General features: G+C 43.5%; 1 protein-coding gene across 21 annotated transcripts in view; it reads left to right on the forward strand.

The window, feature by feature from the left end:
• Window positions 1-22648, forward strand: part of LOC308335689 (receptor-type tyrosine-protein phosphatase delta) — a 313079-nt gene that overhangs the window by 199299 nt on the left and 91132 nt on the right. For 13 of the 21 annotated variants that reach the window (XM_080792822.1, XM_080792824.1, XM_080792838.1 and 10 more), the window contains 2 exons: window positions 9385-9533; window positions 12117-12258. In XM_080792822.1, the coding sequence (XP_080648948.1) occupies window positions 9385-9533; window positions 12117-12258 (291 nt within the window). The remainder of the gene's footprint in view (window positions 1-9384; window positions 9534-12116; window positions 12259-22648) is intronic. The other 8 variants (XM_080792837.1, XM_080792831.1, XM_080792842.1 and 5 more) reach the window with 1 other exon arrangement.

Below are 22648 nucleotides of genomic sequence, written 5' to 3' on the forward strand. Positions count from 1 at the left end.
CAAACACGTTTCATATTTAATTTTCCATCCGACTTTGTTGCCATCCACAGATTTTGATTGCTGCTAAAAGTAGTGTAAAGCCAGCGGCTTTGCAGATTGCCATCTGTATGTTTTACCATCGTGGTATTTTCGTTTCCATCATATTGTAAGAATTACATGTGGTAAAAGCATCAGAATCATACAATCTTGCTCTGCGACTATCTGCACATTGGCAGTACGCTGACATGGCTGAAGAATATTTGTTATCACTTTTGCCATTTGAATCATCTTTTCAAGTCCATGCAGCCCCAGTGTGATAACTGTTGGCCATTTTGCAGCAGCCACTGCCATTTAATGAATCGTTCCGTTGCCTTGTGGATAACAGGATGAACAAATGCATTTCTGTGTTAGTGGCTGCCACCGCCTATCCTATCAGATAATTAACTTTTTGCAAATACACAGCGCTAGACTATACCAAACAGAGCAGGCCTGCACAATTAGAATGACTTATCTATGTTCTCCTCTTTTTCCAGACAACGAATGGAAAACAAACAAGACAAACAAATCCAAATTTCATATTGTTTGCTCAACTGGGTTTTTTTCAAACGCGTCACCCATCAGCTGGGCCAACGGTTTTGGCATTCATACACAAATGAACAAGTAATGAGCTAACGGAAATGAAAATGAAGTTTCACTGGAAGTGAAGCTTCCATATAATTTTGCATCAACATTTTGGACCCCATCTCCCCCCCTCCCAAGATGCTAGAGATATCCAACAGGAGGTCAAGTGTCCACCCCCACCTCCACCCCTTCCAGTCTTTTTTCCCCTTTTTTTCTAAATTGTAACCATGCTTGACAGCACGTCACGGCACAATTGAATATTAATATCTCGCATCCTACTGCTGGGCTTCCACCGCAGCCAGAGACGTGCTTTCATGTGTCTGATTTGCCACAACAGCGGCGATCCGGTTCACCCTTTTAAAAGCGTCGGGGGCCGTTTGAACAAAGCCATCTGTTTGACTGAGGCCGTTTTTGTGAAGTGACAAACTGGACCCCTCTACCTCGCTAATGTGTCCCACAGGGGATGGTGGTGTGGTGATAGCCTGTATGCCTGGGAGGGGGGGGGGGGGGGGTGTTAGGGGCAGAGAGAGAGAGAGAGAGATAGAGGGGGGGGGGGGGGGGGGAGAGCAAGCTTCTGTCAGTCTGGCCGTCATTTTATAAGTCACAGATTTGGTCCAATCAATAAGACAGATGATTATGTGAGAGAAGCTATCATTCATTTTGATGCATGCACTAAATTGTCCAACGTCGTTATGTAGTGCTTAGTTTTCTATTGTCCTCCTAAAAAAAGAGTAGACCACAAACGTACTAATGTCATCATTTACTGTGTGTGTGTGTGTGTGTGTGTGTGTGTGTGTGTGTGTGTGTGTGTGTGTGTGTGTGTGTGTGTGTGTGTGTGTGTGTGTGTGTGTGTGTGTGTGTGTGTGTGTGTGTGTGTGTGTGTGTGTGTGTGTGTGCGGGCGGGCGGGCGGGCGCACATACAGTAACTTGTGCTTATGTGCGGATCCTTCTTTCTTCTATTTTCATTTTTCTTTCCCTCCTGATCTTTTCAGAGAAGCTTCTAGTGCATTGAATCTGGGACAAGAGCATTAGCCAGTCTTTTTGAAGCTGTTGCTGTTTGTCTGCATAGAGCGCCTTTAGTATTGCAGCCCATGGCCAGGAGCTAAGACCTTGCATTGCAATGCCACCAAGCATAAGTAACAGACACTGACTGAGGTTCAGCATGTCCCCTTGAATATCCATCCGGGATGGATGAATATCTTTGATAAGGAACAAAGAAGTAAAGAAGATGGTGAAGTTATGCAGGCAGGCATATATGATTGACCTTAGAAATAAGCATTAAAGCACACATATGTTTTTGTAGTGCCTTTTTGACTTTACAGGTCATGATACCATACAGAAAACTGTACCCACTTTGATCATCATGACATTTATTTCAGTACAGTTGAGGGGCAGGCCTATTTACATATGAATCAGAAGACAGCAATAACATTGTGTAGCCCTGACCCGACCATGGAATGGGTGGACATATATGCGTTATGCGTCCTTGGCATCTACATCTCTGCAACTTTATTTTCTCTGCATGAAGAAACTAATAATAATAATAAATAAATAAATAAATCTACACATTCTACAAGATCATCACACATTGTGCAGCTTGTAGATCAGCTATTTTCACTGACTTGAAATAGGGCTCAGGTGGTTAAGCCATAACATTTCCAAGTGCCATTATTAAGCAGCATTCTGGTACAGTACAGTATATTCTATTGAATTACTTTTCCATAATGACTGTTGTGCATTTTTGCCCAGAGAGCATATTTAGGCAGTTGGGAACGTGGGGAGTGTGGTGGGGGACTTGCATTATGAAGTTCATTATGTGTGACAAGCAGAGCAATATGTTGATGGAGGAGTGAGCGGGTCCCCGTCACCATACTGCATTAGAACCTCCGCAGAAAATTAATGTACTATTCCTGATCCAGTAATTAACAATCATTCGGGGGCCATATCCCTTTTCAAGTAATCACTAATTGCAATAAGAATTTCAGTTTCCATTTAGGCGAGATTACCGATGAGCATGCAATGCAAATCAGCGAACGGTTCTAATTAAGCCCCCCCCACACACACCCCCCCTCTCTCTCTCTCTCTCTCTCTCTCTCTCTCTCTCTCTCTCTCTCTTATTCACTCTCTCCATGGCTCCTTTGTGAGTGCACACAATGTGGAGTTTGTTTCCCTGCCATTACAAAAGACACGTTTTTATCACAATATGCTCCAGATAGAAAGCTATTTGTGCATTCGATAAAATGCTTTCGGGTTATATGTCCTATTGCATGCTTGTTTGCCTGTGTGTGTGTGCGTGTGCGTGTACGTGTGCGTGAGGGTGTGTGTGTGTGTGTGTGTGTGTGTGTGAGATTATGTGACAGCTTCACAGTATCACCAGTCACGACCCATTTGTACTTTTTCTGTCAAGTGGCCAGATGTTCACAAACACTGCATATCCACACACACACACACACACACACACACACACACACTCACCCTTGCTGCACTGGTGACCCCACCCCCCCTCCCCTACCCCCAAAACACACCACCCGCTGCTACTCGCCTTTGTTCATCAGCCGCCCCAGTGATAGATCATCAATACCTCAGAACTGATATGCCGCGGCGCCAAATATGTCAAATTAGGTTAATGGCATCTTTAAATGCTCCTTTCTTCCACCCCGTATGTCCAACGTGGAGCGGGTATTTGTCAGGCTGCCACCCAATGTGTTAGGATTAATTATCGCCCTCCGCAACCCCTTCTCAACCAGCAAGTTAAAGATTCAGAGAGGAAATGGACCCTTTCATGCAAATTAAATTGAATATGTCAGTCAGTATAATTGTGAAAACTGAGCCCATATTGGACTGGTGTCTGCATGGAATGGAGGTACTGACTGACTCTCTGGTTTATTCTCGGTCCTTCTTCCGCTCTCCGATTTGTGCTCGCCACTCCCTTATTGAGCCTGCGGGCAAGCATAGTACGCACTACGCAGTGGCGAGAATATCGACGGTGCAACCGGTTCAATGCACCCAATGGCCCAGCCCCCAAGGGGCCCATGAAGGGGGAAGAAGAAAAGGGTCAAGGCGATGGTGAAAAGAATCATGGTACAGTCAGCGAGTCTTTGCGAAACGCAGCCCCCCATGCAGGAGAACATGACGCTTTTAGACCAACACCCGATATATCACAGTTCAACACCTCTGCTCACAGCTAGGCATTATTGACCAACCAGGAAGAGGCGCCGGTGCAGCCACAAAGATTGCGATCTCCGCCCGGCTTCCCGCCCATCATGATCACGGCCAATCGTGCTCATATGAATGCCCGGCCAAGCCGCAGGCACAGCAGAGGATTCAAACCCCTCATCCAGATATTCTAAACGCATCCTTCTGCAGACAATCAACTGCTGTGCTTTTAACCATTTAAACCCTATATAACTGTATTTATTTGACCGGCGGTTTCCCAGGGCTCTAGATTTACTAGTATGTTCCTACAACACAAAATATCTTTGCCAAAAATAGCAGATGTACAAAAATGTGGCGTCTCGCAAAACACTTGAGCTTGTAGATTTGCTATTTTTGCTGAACGTTCCCCCCACAATAGAGATGCTGTTAATGTAGGTCCAGTAGGTTAGGCTAATACTTTACAAAAATAGGAATGAAAGTAGGAATAACTGCTGCTCAAATCTCTCTCACATTTCACGTGTATGTTGAGATAGTATTCTGCTTCTAACTGACTTAAGCAGGATCAGTAACACGCTGGGCACGGCAGTCAGCCCAGTTTGTGTCTGTGTTTTAAGCTAATCTCCCATAATTCCCTACACCAGATCCTGATCCTAACCTTTGTGCCAAACGTGACCTGTGTGCAGGATCACACAACACTACAGTGTTTTGTAATATAACCATGGGGCTGTCGAGGGAGAAACAGGGAAATACTGTTCATAATGTGTTTATGAAAGGAGAAAGAAAATTATAAGATCAGCCACAAAAAACATAATCCCGGCCACAGGACTTCGTAGGTGTTTTTTCAATCACAAAATCTGAATTTGAGATTGCTATTCGCTGATCTGCAGTGGGAAGTTTAAATTGTATGAGTAGCCAACACAAGGCATTGCTTATTCTTCTTTTTTTTTTTAAATTACTAAAGAAATTACATCTGCGCAGTTCATAACAAGCTTGCAGTGACTGCCATGTATCTGGGCCTGCAGTATATAATGTCATTGGAGCTCCACATGCAAATGCATTACCTTTTCAAACCTTTTTATTTTTGCTGTATTATTGCTGGGGGCAAAACAGATGCTTCACTCAGCTTTGCCCATACCTCAAGCCAGATGCAAAAGCCTACAAAAAAAATGGATGTTTGTCAGCGCGCGGGACCGAAATGAGGGTATGATGGTGATATCAGCGGCCATGTCTGTGAAAACACCATTACCGCCATGTCACGCCTCAATCACTCCCATTGTGAAATGGCTCCCCCACCTCCCCCCGCCCTTGCCTCACCTCCATCGCTGATCTCCCGTACGCGTCGTCGCAGTCTATCACAGCTGATGCGGGGAGACGCGCCGAGCCGTAATGGATGGCCCCGGAGCGAAAACAGACCCAACAGCATATCAATTACCCATCAGCTCCCTCACGGCGAGATGCCAACATGCGCCACTCCCCCTGCAGCCAAGTCAACGAGATAAGGTCCAAATGCAGATATAATGGCTTTTCTTTTTTGCTTTGCTTTTCTTTCTTTTTTGCTTTTTTTTTCTCGCCACTTACAAATTACAAAGTGTCTGATGACTGGCATGCATCTGTCAGATCTGTCAGCGCGCAAGCGGGGGAGAAAGGGAGAGATTCCGAGAGGAGAGTGTGTGTGTGTGTGCGTGTGTGCGTGCGTGTGTGTCCGTGTGTGTTCCCAACATGCAAGTGTACGCACGTGCACATCCTGAGGTGCTCAGGTGATTTTCCCAGACTCATTTGCCCAGTGGAAGCCCAGCTGCTTGCCTGTTTATCTGTCCACTCTTTTGATTGCCAGCCACACAGCTTGTGACTCCGTTCTGCAAAATCCGCCAGGTTAATTCGTCCCTTGTGCTCAGTGCCACTGGGCAGTACAATTTGGGAGGTGGGATCAGTCCACAGACAGACAGACAGACACGCACGCGCACACCCTCCCACCCTCACACCCTCACACAGACAGAAAGAAATTAGGTGATTCAGACAGTTGGTATTATTGCAGCTGTGCGGGCCCTAATGGTATGCTGCAGTGATTGATAAAACAGTTGCTTCACATGGTGACAGCTGGCTGGGCTTGTACCACCCGATGGACCTGGAACTTCAGCGTAACACAAGAATACTTATAAAAACATTGTGACGTCTGTCTCAGAAGCACCGCAATATTTCCATTGAAGTGATGGTGGCGTCAGAATGACGTTGCCGATAATGACACCATGTAGGTTAGATCTGGTCACACATTTGCATCAATAGGATCACAATGGAAACAAGCTCTCGGGCTTGCATGTTTCCACAACATGTCAGTCTTTTGATTACTGTGTGCAATCAAATGCTTTGGACATACAGTATGCTTGCTGGTCAATAAAATAAAATAACACAGCAAGACAAGAGCATTTAAACAAGTGCTTTACGTAACATTAAGAGAATGAAGGAGACTGAAGAAACAAACGATAAAAAAACGCAATCAGTATTAAATAGTTAACCATTAACACTTATTTTGCCCAAAACGTCCCCAGACGTCTATAATTACACCTGTTGGAGGCCCAGGACGCGTGGAGACGTCTTTAGGTTTGTTTTAATGATATAAAACTACAAAAATATTATTTTTTTTTAACAGCGGCCGTTGCTAGGTAACGCCTGGGGCCTAAATGTCATTAATATACCTTGGAGCTGTTGTGTGGAAATTATAAATTATAAAAAGTCCCCCCCCCCCCCATTCTGCGTTTCCTAGAACTGGAGGTTAACATGGTGAATCACATCTTGATGATGTCATCAAGATGTGACATAGTACAATGTTGAAAATGAGTGGTATTCCCATTTAAATTCAGAGGACCGCTGGTCTCTTGGTCAATGTGCAAATATTATCGACCAATAGTACAATACGCTAACAACTAAAGGGGACATATTTATTCATCATTTACTAATTCCATCAGCCGGGAGTGTACAGCTCCACACACAGTAATAACAGCATGGACAAAATCCTCTCATCTATAGCATAAAACCTCTAGGATGGGGATGCTATGGTTAGACAAAGACAACAGTGTTTTCCCTGTGCATTCACTCTCGCTCCAATCGCCTGCATTTTTTACATTTCTTTCCTCTTTGCCTTTACACTTGACTTGTCATGATGAATCAAGGGACCAATTAGGGCCTCTCGAACACTCGCTTGGCCTATCAGAGCATTGCAAGGGCCATAGAGGGTGCGTGTCTCATTTACGCGGGACACAACCAACTATGTGGTTTTCTAGGAAGCAGTGATGTGTTTCTACCAGTGGTGTAAGATTTTGGACTTAAGTCAAAGTACACATATTAAAGTAGTAAAAGTAAAAGTAGTTATTCTGCAAAGAAGGTAAATTTCAGAATCATATAATTGATCATTAACCACTTACCCTATTTTATACTTCAGCTATTTGAACATATCAGATCTACAAGCTGTCATGATGTGAAGCGTTGTGAGCTTGTAAATCTGTATTTATCTATCTATCTATCTATCTATCTATCTATCTATCAATAACAGCAGCTTTGCAATAGGAGAGCTGTAGCCTGGGGCTATGGCTATTTGCCGGGTCCTTGGTATGGAAAAGTTTGGGAACCCCTGTTTTAAAGTAGGTGTAATACAAATATGGTGCTGATTTGAAGCTTTGTTCACTCAGAGAGAGAGAGAGAGAGAGAGAGAGAGAGAGAGAGAGAGAGAGAGAGAGAGAGGCATAAGCATAAGCATCAATATCAATCTGCAGCAGCCTTCTGTTTCCCAGTAATGGTTTGTTAAATGATAGCCTCTGTCATTAGACAAATTGAGGGGCCACAAGATTCATGTCCAGTAGAGGAGCATACATGCATTTAGACAATGTGATGCCAAGCAGCTTGCCGGGATGGATGGATGGATGGATGCTGTTCAGTACGGAATAAAACCTAGACAGAACGAGCACGCTGGTTGCGCAGGATGAATCTGTCTGCTAAAAGGGAAAAGGTTACTATGTCACTGCTGAGTGATGTGAACTTTAGCTGTGCTTTCCTCCAAATATCTGTTGCTAAAGTTACAGTGCAGCCGATTAATCAAGCGTCAGTGGTATGAAAGCACTTGTTAGTAGGTCACAAAGAAGGTCAGAAGTAACTGTAAACACAGATTGTTTCTAGAGTACAATATTTAGAATTATTCAGAATTATTCTGGTTTGATTTTGACGTGGCTGGTTGTGGCCATTATTGTAATTGAACAATTTAGACTGTCAAAAAGGACATACTGTACACTACTGTAACTAGCAATGTGAACATTAGCAGTGTTGCTAACTATTCGATCCACTGCATCATAGTCTGTCATTGGCTATCCTGCACTGCAAGATCCTGAGCAGTGGCATTTCTGGCAAGCTGTTGGCACGATGTAGAACACATGGAGTGTTTTTTTTTTAATGTCAGAGATGGGTCGCGATCAGTCCTTGTCCCTTTGTCATTTATTTGCTTTCACTGAGAGGTTAGGAAAGCTGAGAGGGAAGGTGTATGTCGTGGGAGTAGCACCTTGTAACCTTGTTTAGAAAAGGTCTTTAAAAAAGTAAAGTTTATTGTTGTGTCATCTCCAAGGCTACATCTACCAGAAACCTTATCCCATATTTTTCAGGAATTAAAGCCCTACTTCGTTGTATAAGAGTGATGCACAAGAATAGCAAAAGTAACCGATCTACAAGCTTGTAGATCTTCTTTAATTCAGATTAAGTGTTTCGGTGGGTTTTTAATAAATATTTAAGTTATTTCAACCAACAAAAAGTATTAAAAATGTATACAAAATAGAACCGTTGGAAAACAGTTTTTTCCCCCCATTTCATGTTTTGGAATCCTTTGGGTTTTGTCTGCACATTTATTTGTTTCATCACTTCCAATTCCACTTGTTTATCCTGTATACTGTATGAGTTATCTCTCATGATTGGATAAAAGTCTTATCGCGACATGATTTTCCCTTTGTTTCCGTTTGCTGGAGAGACGTGGTGAACCCTATTTTTTTTGGCTTTTGTGCCTTTTTATTGATAGTTACAGTGAAGACGGACAGGAAAGAGGGAGAGAGAGAAGGGGAGAGACTTACAGGTCATCATGAACGGGACTCGAACACACAACGTGCTGTCAGGCCAGAGCCTATATGTGGTATGCGCCTGGACCATTAGGCCAGCGGGCGCCCCGTGGTGAACCCTATTATTGAAGACATCACCTGATACAGAGCCTGCCATCACGCTGGTCATTACTTTTCACCAGAGCACAAACAAACGATTTTGTTGATTTGACCCAAAATCTGATAATGGCGCACAAGTCAGACTTTATAGCATGTCTGAAATAAATGTCAGAGCTGAAATCGACATATGAAATAAATGATGATGTAATTTTCATACTACAAAATGCCACAGTATTTTTTTTTATATAGTTGTATAGACTTCTTGTAACAATAATGTATCTCTTGAGAGTGTAAAATGAAACCAAATGAATATATTGCTTGGTGTGCAATGCTTAGCCCGGTCGCTAACTATTCTCTTTTCTCCCTCTGTCTCGCCCCTCTCTCTAGCACCACCAAAGTTTAACTATTGTCTTTTCTCCCTCTGTCTCGCCCCTCTCTCTAGCACCACCAAAGTTTTTAAGAACCCCCAATGACCAAACGGGCGTGCAAGGAGGCGTGGCATCCTTCATCTGCCAAGCTACGGGAGAACCCCGGCCCAAGATCGTATGGAACAAGAAGGGGAAGAAAGTCAGCAACCAGAGATTTGAGGTATTAGGTCTATTGTTCTGATGTAAAATGCTCGACAAAAATGAGAATGCCTCTGCTTTTGGCTGTTCCCCTCCACAAAATCCATCTCACCAGCCATTGCTTGCTTTCCCCCCCCTGCCCTCGCGCATTTGCATGCAGGTATAACCCACCTGGATTCGAACCAGGCTGTCCCACTAATTGGAAAACAAACATCACCAAAAGGGGAATCCATCCTCATCCTGGCCAAGGTCAATATTGGATAGGGGCTCCAGGTTGTGTGTGTGCGTGTGTCCCATCAGGAAACTATTCTGGTCGAGCCTGCATATCTAGCCACCTGGATTTGAACCCATGTCTGGGAAACCAAAAATCTACTGCTCAGCCAAATGGGGAAACCAACCCCCCTCTGGCCACGGGAGATATTCAGCTTCTTGGCTTCTGGCAGGGCTAACCATGAACAAAGGCACATAGAATAATGTCCACCAGGTGATTAACCCATTTAGACCTGAGGCCTGTATACCTGTATAGCAACAACTAATGAGACACAAATCGAGGTATAGCTCCCGTGTTAAAAGGTGAAACTACGTATAGGTTTCAACACGCGCATTAATGAGCAAGCCTCCAACAGATTTGTGATTACCGAACAGACCAAAACCAAATAAGAAAAAGATCCCAATGGGATGCAGGGGGAAAAAAAGTGACGTGACCCAGATACCTACATTAGCATCAACGCTGCGTTCCCCAGCCCTAATGCAAAGTGAAAGTAGCTCTCTCCCGCTTCCAAAGATCGCTCTGCGTTGTGGCATCTTTATCTCAATGCATGGTTTTCCCTCTCCCTTATTTTTGGCTGAAGCTTTGATTTCTGGTCAGCTTTAATCTGCGCTCGGGCTCAATACCCATGAGAAATAACACATCATCCCAGAACACTGATAAGATTTCTATTAATTTCTCTGTCAGTCCTTGGGACTATCATGGTGTCAGCCCCCTCCATTCCACCCCTGCTCTCCCCATGCTATATTTTGCTTGGTGGTGCGCAGCAGAGGCTTATCAGGGCTCCGGGAGACCTTTTCCAGGCCTCTCCAATGTGTCTCGATCATGCCCACAGACATCTAATCTTATCAGAGTTCATCTCATTCTCACCGCTCAGTGCATCGAATGCTAAAACATTTTTAATTCCCCATGTTGCCTCATGGGAGGGCTCACTGGCAGGCGCCTGCCATCGCTGTTCGCTCGCATGTTACTTCATCTCCTAACAAGAGCCCTTCAAGCCCTCTCGTTCCGACGTTTCAACCACGTAACCCTATACAGTATACATGGCCCCTATGGCTCTATACTAGGTCAAATATCTTTGCGGAAAATAAAGAAATGAAATGTTCCCAGCCTAATGTTTTCCCCGGAATAGGGACGCTAGGGTTCATGTGGTTAATTGAGAAAGGGACCTCTCATAATTCCCATCATCCACTGCCAACTTGAATGGCAATCGCTCCTGTAGCTTTGGCACTGAAATGAAATGTACGGTGAACTAACCCCCATGCTTGGATATTATGAACTGTAAAAAACAAAACAAATGTCTCTAGGCCTCTGCAGTGTTTGAGAGAGAGAGAGAGAGAGTGTGTGCTTTGTCTGGGTACGCTCGTTATCATTGTGCATGTGGTGACATGTATAGGTGTGTGCTTGAAGCAGAGGTCTCGGGCCCTTTTTTTATTGAAATCTACCTCTATGCTTATAAAGAGATTGAGTTATGATGACACAGGGCTTTCTAAAAGCAGTGAGTATACGACATGTAGCATGCAACGTTAGCTGTACCAGCTACAACAAACACCTGTTTGTCAGCATTTTATGTGTCGTCCGTCCAATACAGTCGGTCCTGTCCTTTGTACCACAATTTCACCTCATGGTGCGGCAGTTGTCCCTAACCGTTAATCAAGCCACATTTAACTGTCTGTGCTTGTTCCTGTCCCATCGATACGATTCAATGTGATGCATCTTCAAATTGTAGAATGTTAACTTTAAGAGTGGGACAAATTCGGATTTGAACGTAGTTTACAAGTTCTGATGTCAAGGAAAGAGTTTCGACCACAATATTTTTTTCCCATTCTCAAAGTTAGTTGGCCATACAGAGTATATATTGGTTGTTTTTTTCCAATTAACACACAGTCAGGTCCACTGCATTTACCAATATTTGTCAACACATGCTGTAACACTTAACTAGCTGTCATTTACCTGTATTGTGTCCAGTAGTTTTAACCTTACAATACTGAACATATGGGACTGATAACGTAATATATTGTCCTAATCTAGTCACAAATGTGCTTTCTTACTTTAGCTACGGCTATAGCCATGCTATATTGGCGGTACATTAATAACATTATTCATTTTTATCTAAAATAACAAATTACCACGATATACACTACAAATCAATATGAACTATAGTCTAGTGGCTTTATTTATTTTTTGTCACAGAAAGCGCATTGTGTCAATCACCATCAGTGTCATAAGCAAAACTATGTTGTCTCTGACTGGGAGTGAGTGTTGTTTCGCTGCGCAAGGTCCATCGAAAGCTACGAACAAAAAAACTCCTTTAACATATCTTGTCTTTCGCACCTGCAGGTGATTGAGTTTGATGACGGCTCTGGCTCCGTGCTAAGAATACAGCCCTTGCGCACGCCCCGAGATGAAGCCATATATGAATGCGTCGCCTCCAACAGTGTTGGAGAGACGAGCGCGACCACCAGACTCACTGTTTTACGTGGTAGGTCACTCTCAGCGAAAACCAAACACATACTAACATGTCCGTTTCCTCTCAGTTCCTCCTGCTAAACCAGGTAAGCTAGACTTTTACTTGTTCTATGTCTGTCCTGTCTCTCTTTTCTTTTTCCTGTCTCACCTCCCCTCACTGTCGTACTACACTGTCATTTATAATTAGTGTCGCACAGCGAGCATTACAGATAATAATATTAATGGATTGCATTTTTATAGCGCTTTTCTAAGCACTACGTGCTTATACAACAGCGTCCTCACTTCTCACATTCCGACCCATGGATCATTGTACGACGTGCTCTACCTCCTGAGCCACAGCCGCCCAGATCTACAAGCTTGTCCCGCTGTGACGCATTGAGAGCTTGTAGATCTGAGAATGTCGCTGTGCAACATGATGCACAACCGAATATAAATCGAGCATTAGAAACACTGACTGGTTGCACCCACGTTGGTATGCTAACGTGATGAGATTTACTCCATTAGCCATTTAGCCGAATAAGTTTCCATTTCTAAGTGAATTAAGGCATTTGCATACTGATTTCTGACACAATAATTAAGATGCCAGTTAAATTATGCAAATAGGGAAGCATTCCTGGCCTGCTGTATTTTAATGGAATCTGAGCAATATTATTCAAATCAGCCATGTTTCATCTCTGCGCCGCGCTTTTGATCTCAACTTGACCACGTATGAGATATGGCAGTATACGCCCTAATGTGATACATGAGCTGATTGGTAGATTGGTCACACGTTATCTGGATACCTGGAATTCATACAATGACAAATGGCTTTTTAATACCATGTACCTGTACTCTTCAGACGTGCATAATAACCCTGCTGGTAAAGGACAGCTGCTTTGTTTACCTCTTGTAAGCGCTCAGGAAATCAGATGACAAGCATTAAAGTTACTCAACAAAGCTCCTTTAATATTGAGCCACCCGCTTTTTAGTTTATCACGACGACATGCAACGTCCCATTCGAATGCAAATGTACCGTGGCCCTTCGCTGTAGTAGTATCTCTCTAAAACATGGCTCGTTTGGCCACGAATAGAGCAGAATGGCCTTTAAAAAAGAGGAGAAAAAAAAGCCTTGGGCTCCCTGAATGAGGTGTGCAGCCATTATGTGCCGCAATTACACAACATGGCAAATGAGTTGGTATTGAGCGCAGCTTCCCTCACATAGAAAAGAGCTGGCTCTGCACGTCTCTGAAGCGGCTCGTCTGCCCCTCCAACCCCCTCCGTTATCAGCCCATGAGACGACAAAGGGCCCTTCGCACTGTCTCTCTCCAGAGGACGATTGGGAGAGAAAGGCGCCATGTTTCGCTCCCAGGTTCCTCTCCTATTTACTCCCAGCCACAATATGTGCGTGTGAAAGAAAAAGGAGATGAGCACGCTGTTGCATTCATGAGAGTACACACACATGCACGCACACATGCACGCACACACGCAAACACACACACACACACACACACGCACGCACGCACACACACGCACACACACACACACACACACACACACACACACACACACACACACACACAGGTGAGGGAAGAGTTGAATCAGCTTCACGGAAGCTTCTCCTCCAGCCCCACGGTGAGGCATTAGCATGTTTATTACCATTCCATCTCCCACCCTTCCCATCAACGTATGGAAGGGGGAGCGGAGCCGTATCAGAGACAGGAAATGGAGGGGGGGAGGGGGGCCTTCCTTTTTCCTCAGAATTTATTTCAGGCCATAAAAGGGTGAGATCTCACCGCAAGTTTGCACAATATGCATCCAGTACTGTCTGTACAAAAATATGACCACTAACGGAAACGTTTTCCAGTTCTTCAAGTTTTCTCTGATTTAAACGAGCTGATAATGAAACATACAAGCTGCATGAATCCCAGAGTATGGATGTATTTCAACTGGGTTTACTGTTGAACTCAGCTTGGCCAGGCCTAATGTCTTATTCATTATACTGTCTGGGGTTGGTGCCCAGGGCAAGGGCGACTTTGAACTTCAGGATCAGTAGTAGTCTGACTTCCTAGAGCTGAAGGGCAATGCATGGCCACAGGGTATTTCTTCTACACGATTATGAAGCACACATTGGATATTCTATGGGGCACAAAGTTCGTTTGTTGTTCCAGAAACACATAGCACAGACAGTACAACAAACTCTGAAACTTTTTTTTTTTTTGTCAGATTGTTCTTGTTCAGCAAAAGCAGCATGCATTTCCCCCGTTCCCTTTGTAAATTAAAGTAATGTCAAGAGTTGCACATGGCTGCAATAGAGAGATAAATAAATAAACAGTAATACATATAAAGTGACTGTTCATTTAGTTCATTTGGGCTCCAATGGGCTGTGGTGAAGATAGCAGAGCTTCTGCAGTGGGACGCTGGGCCCCCCAGGGGGTGTGTGATGCCTAATTCAATGAAGGAAAAGCACATTGTTGTAATTTCCACACTATGAAGAGAAGGGACTAGAGGTGACGAAACCAAAGTATTGTGATGGGACATTATTATGCGCGTAGGCCTCCAACTTGATGGGAAGCATTAGTAATGAACTTTGAGGCTTAGAGAAGCGATTTACATGGAAGGCAAAGCCCTGAAGCATAATGATGTTCTGAGTGGAATCTGCCAATCCACTGAATGGGGTACCAGACCATGTTGCCTTATTGTGCTTTTTTGTGCTTACATTTGCTCCATTTTGATTAACTGGGGAATTACCTGACTTTTCTGCGGCTGCTGTGTTTGAATTAAAGTTGTCTTGATCTGCTGCGCGATTGAAAAGGAAAAGGTTGGCCCTGAGAAATGAAGTGATGGGAGATTATGCAGGTCATGGCTGGGAAGGAGACTTGAGTGAATTGGCACGTTTGGTTTAATTCATGAATGTGTTTCGACAAGATAATCACAAGCAGAGCCTTTATGACAATAAATCAGCCAGTTGACAATGCCAGCACTGTTAAAACCATCCCCAAGAAACTGTCATCACATTATTTGCCAAGTACATTTGCACATAGTTGGAATTTGTGAACTATTAGGAGCTGTGGTCTCCTGAAACATAATGTAAATAATATATTTTTTCATCCAGTGGTAAAGAAAATGGAAATATCCCCCAAATGTAATCCTAACACTGAAATACATTCAAACATCTCCCATGCACTGCTACAGTAGCGGCATTGGCAGAATTTGCAATGTGTGCATTTGAGCGCTCCAGTTCATGATTAAGGGGGTTATATTGCGTCCTCATACTCCCATTATGCTGTCAACAGCCATTTCCTGTGCCGCCCTCACAGGCGTTGCAAACTTATGCAGATGTGCGCAACCCGACAGTGGCAGCGGAAAATGGGAAGTCGCTCTCCTGTGACGGAAAAACAAAATGCATCATTTCCATTTGTATGGAGTAGTGCAGTGGCACGGTGTTGCGGTGTTGTTGAGGAGGATCTTTTCACAGACAATGAAAGGCCTACGTCGTGAGTCACGTGACGGGCGAATATCCAGCCAGCGTATACTGCACTGCACTATATGTTCCTGGCTCTTTGCCACCACTCCTTGAAACACCGCTTATGCATTTTCTTTAGAAACTATTTATTAACCATTTTTCCAACTAACGTTTGATCTGTGAACCCCATTTTTGGACAGATTATTCACATCATTATTTATGCATGAAATACATGTACTGTATCCTTGGCGCAGACAGATACGTATCAATATTTACTGTCTAGACGCAGGCAGAAACGGCAAGAAAGAGTTTGGTATAAATAGCTTTTGTTTTATATGCCCCCCTCACCCCATTGTTTCGTGTTGTGCGGTTAAATCATTTCCCAATGCCTTAGGCATTCTTTCACAAAAGTACAGAATGACAGATAAACAAAAGCTCAACGGACTGCTCAAATTGCTTTTGAAAAGAAAGAAAGAAAATACATGTGCTGTGTCAGCTGTCTCGGACTGCCAGAGCAAGGTATGCAGTGGGGACAAAGCAGGTGGCCATTCTAAAATTGCTGTGCTTGAGATCACTGGCTTGCAAAAGGCAATGTAGCAGGGAGCAATTGGGGGGCCAGCAGCTAGCACACCAATTCTCTTTACTTTAGAAAGTTCTATAGATGCCAAGACCCAGACCACCACACATAACACTCAGTTTTGCTGGAAAAAGACATTTAAAAAAAGATGGCGCTCCAGAAACATGCTGACTTATTGGACAATCCAGTCAAACTCTTTCTTTGAAGACTCAAATATGAAAGACTTATAAAGTGCCTGAGACAGCATTTTCAGCGAAAGTTGCTTGACTTGACCCCATTCATTTGCTGTGGTATGAAATCCACCCTCTGTTCAATCCCTTTCGTTTGGCCTTTCAAGTCTTATTTATTTATTTATTCAAGCAGTGCATTTGCATTCTCACCCTCCTGTCCCCATCTGTCCGTAGAGGTTTTACGCAATCAGTGAAAAGGGGAAAAAAAATCATGTTGTGCACAATAATATACTACTTTTCTTGAGAAATCTATATGCACAAATTCCCTTTAATGTCTTACCTCAGTGTGTCAGGTTTATTGATTGCATTTTACCTCATGAATAATAGTCCAACTGACTCTATATTGGCTTCAACATGTCCAGGTATATGGATTCTGCAGGACATACAGTACGCAGCCTTTGTTTCCCACTCAAACAAAGTGGGACTCGCGAGACATTATATGCTCCTGCAGAAAGAAAAATGGCACATATTGACTCCGTGTGGCTCTCCCCTCAATTCCAGACCTCACAGTCTCATATGTCTCTGAAATGGAACAGATAATGACATGTTTTCCACTATTGTAATTAAAAAGATTGAGCTGACTGTCCTCAATGAAATTGATCTCCCCACAGAGAAATACCCACTCCGCCCCCCCCCCTCTAAATTTTGCCGCTTAATTAATGGTGGGAGCGAGTCAGTATTTGTGCAATGCGCAGCGTGATCTAAGACATACAGAAACCCTGCTGCAAGACGGATGTGCGGCTTTACGGATACCGATAGCGAGTGAGAAAACATCTGCAGGAAACACAAAAGGACCAGGACTGCACTTTGTACACGATAGATAATGTGGCGTGCATGACTCGTAGCCCGGTATTTGTGTTGATTAAAGCAAACACAGCTTCCAATATAGTAGTAGAGTGTGCATATTATTTGCATAATTATTGACTGAGAAAGATTTGGTATGTGTATGTACTTGAAATTGCACATTTTTGCTCGGTTCTCAAGGTGTTGTCTGGGGGTGCCCTCACACAAGTGTGTGACTGTGTGTGTGTGTGTGTGTGTGTGTGTGTGTGTGTGTGTGTGTGTGTGTGTGTGTGTGTGTGCACTGTGCAGTGCCCGTGTTTATACTGTGTATGCATATGTATGTTTTTTTTATTATCAGAAGGCATTAATGTCTTAGTATTTGCGTAATCTGCGTTATGTGTGTGGCCTTTATAACCATAATGGCTATGATATACAGTATGCTCTTGCCCTTTGGTGGATTAGAGACGTTGGTACCATTGCATATTCTACAGCCTGAAGAGCGTACTGTACATGCAGGTTAATAAAATGAGAAGCGTCAGGGAGAAGAGGGGTGCTAATGTTGGCTACTTTGATCTCCGCTGCATTCAGAAATAATTTTCTACTAGATTAATCGCGTAGCTCAGGGTCACTCCGAACACATCTCATTATGCTCCCAAGAAACACTTCAAGTCTCGCAAGGATACAGTCCATGCTAATTAATAGCAAACAACGTAGGTCTGGTAAGAAAAATACGGTAGGCTTAATTTTTTCTGGCAGGCGTTTAATTAGTTATCTCCATACATAATACCACATACTGTTTATCACTAACAAATCCCAATGCCTCATTTTGTTTTGACTAGTGGAAGCAAAACACTTTGGGCTTTCAAAGGACATGTCATCCTTTCCTTCAACACTTACCTGTTAAAAGTTCCAAACACGCAGCTTAAATGTAGTCTTCGCCGTAAATGCAGAAATGCCACCCGTTGCTTGCCAAGACAACACTCCCGGTCACTTATGGGGATAATGCCTGTCTGCCAAAGGACAGAGGATGGAAGGGCATGAGGTGACCCCCTATTTCCATTAGGGTCCCTTGAGAGCCCAAATATCCACTCCATGCGGCGCTGGCAAGAATGAGTAATCTCTGTGCTACCTCAGTTGTAGCAATCTCTTATAGCCCCAGACGTTTCAATAATTTATATGACAAGGTTTTTTCTCCCCCTAACTGCTGTTTAGAGAGGAAAATCGTCCTGGGGAGTAAGGGAGCTTGCGTGGATTCGGTTTCCTTCAACGTTTATAGTGCGCGGTGCCTGGAGTTCTGGTATGATGATACCATGCTGAAATAGATGAGTTCTGAGCCGTGACCCATAAAGATATCTGGTGCTGTCATGCCATAATGCTAAAAGTGGTGAGAGAGATTTATGAAGTACTCCCATATCTAAAGGGATGAGTTCTTACTTCTTGGTAACATTTGTTATCTTTCAGTAGTAGTCGTAGTATCACTCCCCTGCGTGCGTACGTGCGTGCGTGCATACAGTACACATCCATGGGTTTATCTGCTGGGGGTATATATTCTATCCTTGCCTCTGGTCAATTAAATGCTGTAGACTCTCTGATATGTTTGATAATATCACAATTTAACAATTTAATTAAAAATGTACCCTGGTGTCCCTATTTTTGGCAAATGTTCTAAACATCTGTAGAAGCTCTCTGCGCACCGTGATGCGACACATAAGATAATATATCCTATTTTCACTATTTTGTCACACGACAAAGTATATATTGTGCCCTACAGTAGGCCTATATACACTTCCCTGTATGACAAATAGTGAAAAGCCGACAATAGCCGAAAACTATTATTATTATTATTGTTCTTCTATTTTTTGAGGGGAGATAGCCCCTCCTACTGCCATCTTTTAGTGTATGTAACCCAAATTTTGTCTTAACACAAACATTAAATTCCATTGACAATGAATGAACAATTTTGAACAATTCAATGTTTGTGTAAACACAAACATTGAGGACGAAGGTGAGGACGCAACTTCTGATTGGCCGTAATGAGATGATGGTAAGAGCGGCCCTCACTTCATATGGGTGTGATATTTTTTTTATTAAGTATACTAATTGGATATAGCTAAGCCACGGTCCTCCTTCAAGGCATTAGAAATGCCTGTTTGACCACGCTGACCTCCCTGCTTCTGAATCTCTTGTACATGAAGGTTAATGAAGCAGAGCAGCGTCTCACAGGTCTGCCTTCTGTCGGTTTTCCTGCCCAGTTGGAGGACTCACCTGGTCTCCGGGAATGCTCCCCACATGGCCCCCCGCTGGCTCTGACCTCTGGCCTCGCTCTGCGTCACCTTATACCCCTATGTAACCCAGCTATGATTTATTCACAATGCTAAATATACCATACGCGCATAATGATGTTTGCTGTTATATGAGAAGTTGTTTTATTTAACAGTTGGATGGGGTCAGTGTTAATGTGACTCTCTGCCTTACATTGTCGGAATTAAAGAGAGGAGAGAACGACGAGGAGGAATGGATATGCTTGCGTGTGGGAGTGTTTGCGTGTGTTCGTGTGTGTGTGTGTGTGTGTGCCCGTGCGGGTTTATGGTGTGGCCACTGTGTGTTCATGTGGGTGTTTGGGTAAAGTGAACAAGCTTCGGGGGAAAGGAGATGAATGATACATGAGATTATAAATGGATTCTAAATTTAGCAATGTTAATTATTGTTCGGAGGGCGGGGGAGGGGGTTCATGGACCACCCAGCAGTGCACTTATCGAACTTCAGAGAACCTGGTATGCCCTTCCCAAGGCTATTTGAACAGGTTAAACATGCAGTGAATAAATTGAGACAAAACAGTGAACGTGGGTCTCAAGGCATTCGCTTCAAAGCGAGAGGGATCGTCTGTGAGAGCACACACGTCCGTTGGGACGAGTGAAGAAGGCTGTGTGCTGTTGTTTATATAGTCCCCACTGCACGCTGTCTTCATTTATGAATGCTTAATGCGTTGAAGCGGGACCACCAAATATGGGTTGATGGACTGTTAAAATGTTGATCTCCCAGATGTGCCGTCTCATCTCATGAGACATCTTGGCTCAAAGCATTGTCAAAGTCGCTCCCTCTGTCTCCTTTTGAATATTTACTAATAACAACAAGGGGGGGGGGGGGGGGGGGACAAATGCTGATGGTAGATAAGATGAGACAAGTGACAAAGTTTTTTTTCTTCCCCACGCTATATAAATGGGCCCGTGATTTCCGAAGAAAATAGAATCATCGCTCAAGGTAACAACCAGCAAATGGAATATGCAAAGTGAAAATCTGAGAGAAGACTAGAGGTACAGGAGTAAGGCAGGAAAAAAGCTCTCTGTCGCTTCTCTTGTCCGTATATTCTCACACCCCCTCGCTTTGCTTATGTAATAAATATGGGGGTGGGGGGGGGGGTATCATGGGTAATCTGTCATGTTTATGAATGACACAGGGCCTGGGGAGAGTCGGGGCACTTGGCCAACAGTGGCATAGATCTCTTCTGCCCGCCTTCTGCCTGGCTGACTGACCCAATCTGCCCAGCATTGATGGCTGTGAAAGATTTCTGCGAGGGGTGGTTGGGGGGTATAGCAGGCCTGGAGGTAGACTGGACAGGGTCATCTTAAGTTAGCCTGCCCACGAGGCTCGAATCGCTCACCTCACTGTCTCCTTGGGTGGTTCGACATTTGGCAAGACAATACCTCATTACGTGCCGTGTACTTGTAGGGAGGGGTATTGAGCGATTCCCTGGTGTACAAATTAACCTGTTTTGATGTTGCGTCGGGTTAAATGTTGATTGCGTGTGTGTTAGTGGATGCAGTGTTGAATGACTGCACACTCATTACATGTACGATTCAGTATGTCCTGAGATCATGCACAGTGTTTCTACAAACAACTGGGAATATATATTGGCCATCAAAATGTGATTTGTTTTATTACTTTATTGAGTCAAAAACATTTTCACATTTATTTTCACATGTTCTATGTCACTGTTTAATCTAAATCAATGATTCCAATTCTAACCAAAGATTGTGTTTTTGACGGCCCATCGTGGTCCCGTCACTAGTCGCGTTAGAAGTAATCATACCTCCGTTGGTTGTCGATCCACTCGGGGGTCTTTTGGCTACATTCTATGCTATCTAGCTAGCACAAACCAAGATGGCGTCGTGTCACCTTGAAATGGGCTCTGAAGCTGCAAATCGCTGGGCGCACTGATTTAATGGTTCCAAATACCCCTGGGCGATAAGAGTGTTAACAGACTTTGACCCTTTTTTGTGCATACATTATACAAAACAAAATACAAGACAGAACCCTTCACCTATACCGAAGAAGAAAATAAATGAAAGAAATAGGCCCATGCTAAAATAAAACTAAATGCATTTAATTAATTTCATCTAGGAGTAATCTATATCTATATAAAAGCACCATGTCTCTGTACATCTGTCTGTCTGTACGTGTGTACGTCTGTGTAATGCACGTAACTTGAGCAATGTGTCTCGCTGTGACACATTGTGAGCTTGTAGATCTGCTATTTTCTCAGAGCAACATCCGACCACAACCAAACATAAAATTACTTGTCTTTTACTACTACTGGATCTCTTCTCTCCCTAACATTTAGTCTAGTTTTATTTGTTGATGAAATTGTCAGTAAATTTAATGATGGTGTCAGTCATCATAATTAGTTTTTATTTACATTTCCTCAGTGAAAAAAGGTTGTCGACGAACATTTTTCGTCATAGTTTTAGTCGACGAAATCAACACTGTTGGGAAGCTCTGACATAGACGACAGTATGCCTTTACATGGATCTTATAGTGACTGTGGTATGTGAAGCCGACATTATTTAAAACTAGCTGATGTTTTATCAGCTATTTTTGCCTACTACCATGCTAGTACAGTCATAAGTTTTTCAATGTCATTCTGAATAAAGGTGAGGAGAGCATTCATCTGTGAAGGGGGGGCTGGTTTATGGAGGGGGGGGGATGATTAATTGATTGACTCGACAATGGTTTTCTCATAATCTCAGGCAATAGCCATGGGTTTTTAATGGCGAATAAGCTAGCGTTCAATTAATTATACAATCTCAAAGGGGATTTATGGGAGAAGCGATCAGTGCAGGGCAAAGGGGGGAGAGGATGCTATTTTTCACCGAGACAGAGTGCCGTGAACCTGGGGTTAAGAGAGCTTCCTAATCCTTCACCCTCCTCTCTGTCTCTCTCTGTTTCTGTCTCTGTGTGTGTGTGTGTGTGTGTGTGTGTGTGTGTGTGTGTGTGTGTGTGTGTGTGTGTGTGTGTGTGTGTGTGTGTGTGTCTCTCTCTCTCTCTCTCTCTCTCTCTCTCTCTCTCCCTCTCTCTCATATTCAAATGATCT

Source organism: Protomyctophum bolini (genome assembly GCF_963924005.1).
Source record: "Protomyctophum bolini genome assembly, chromosome: 20".
NCBI lineage: Eukaryota > Metazoa > Chordata > Actinopteri > Myctophiformes > Myctophidae > Protomyctophum > Protomyctophum bolini.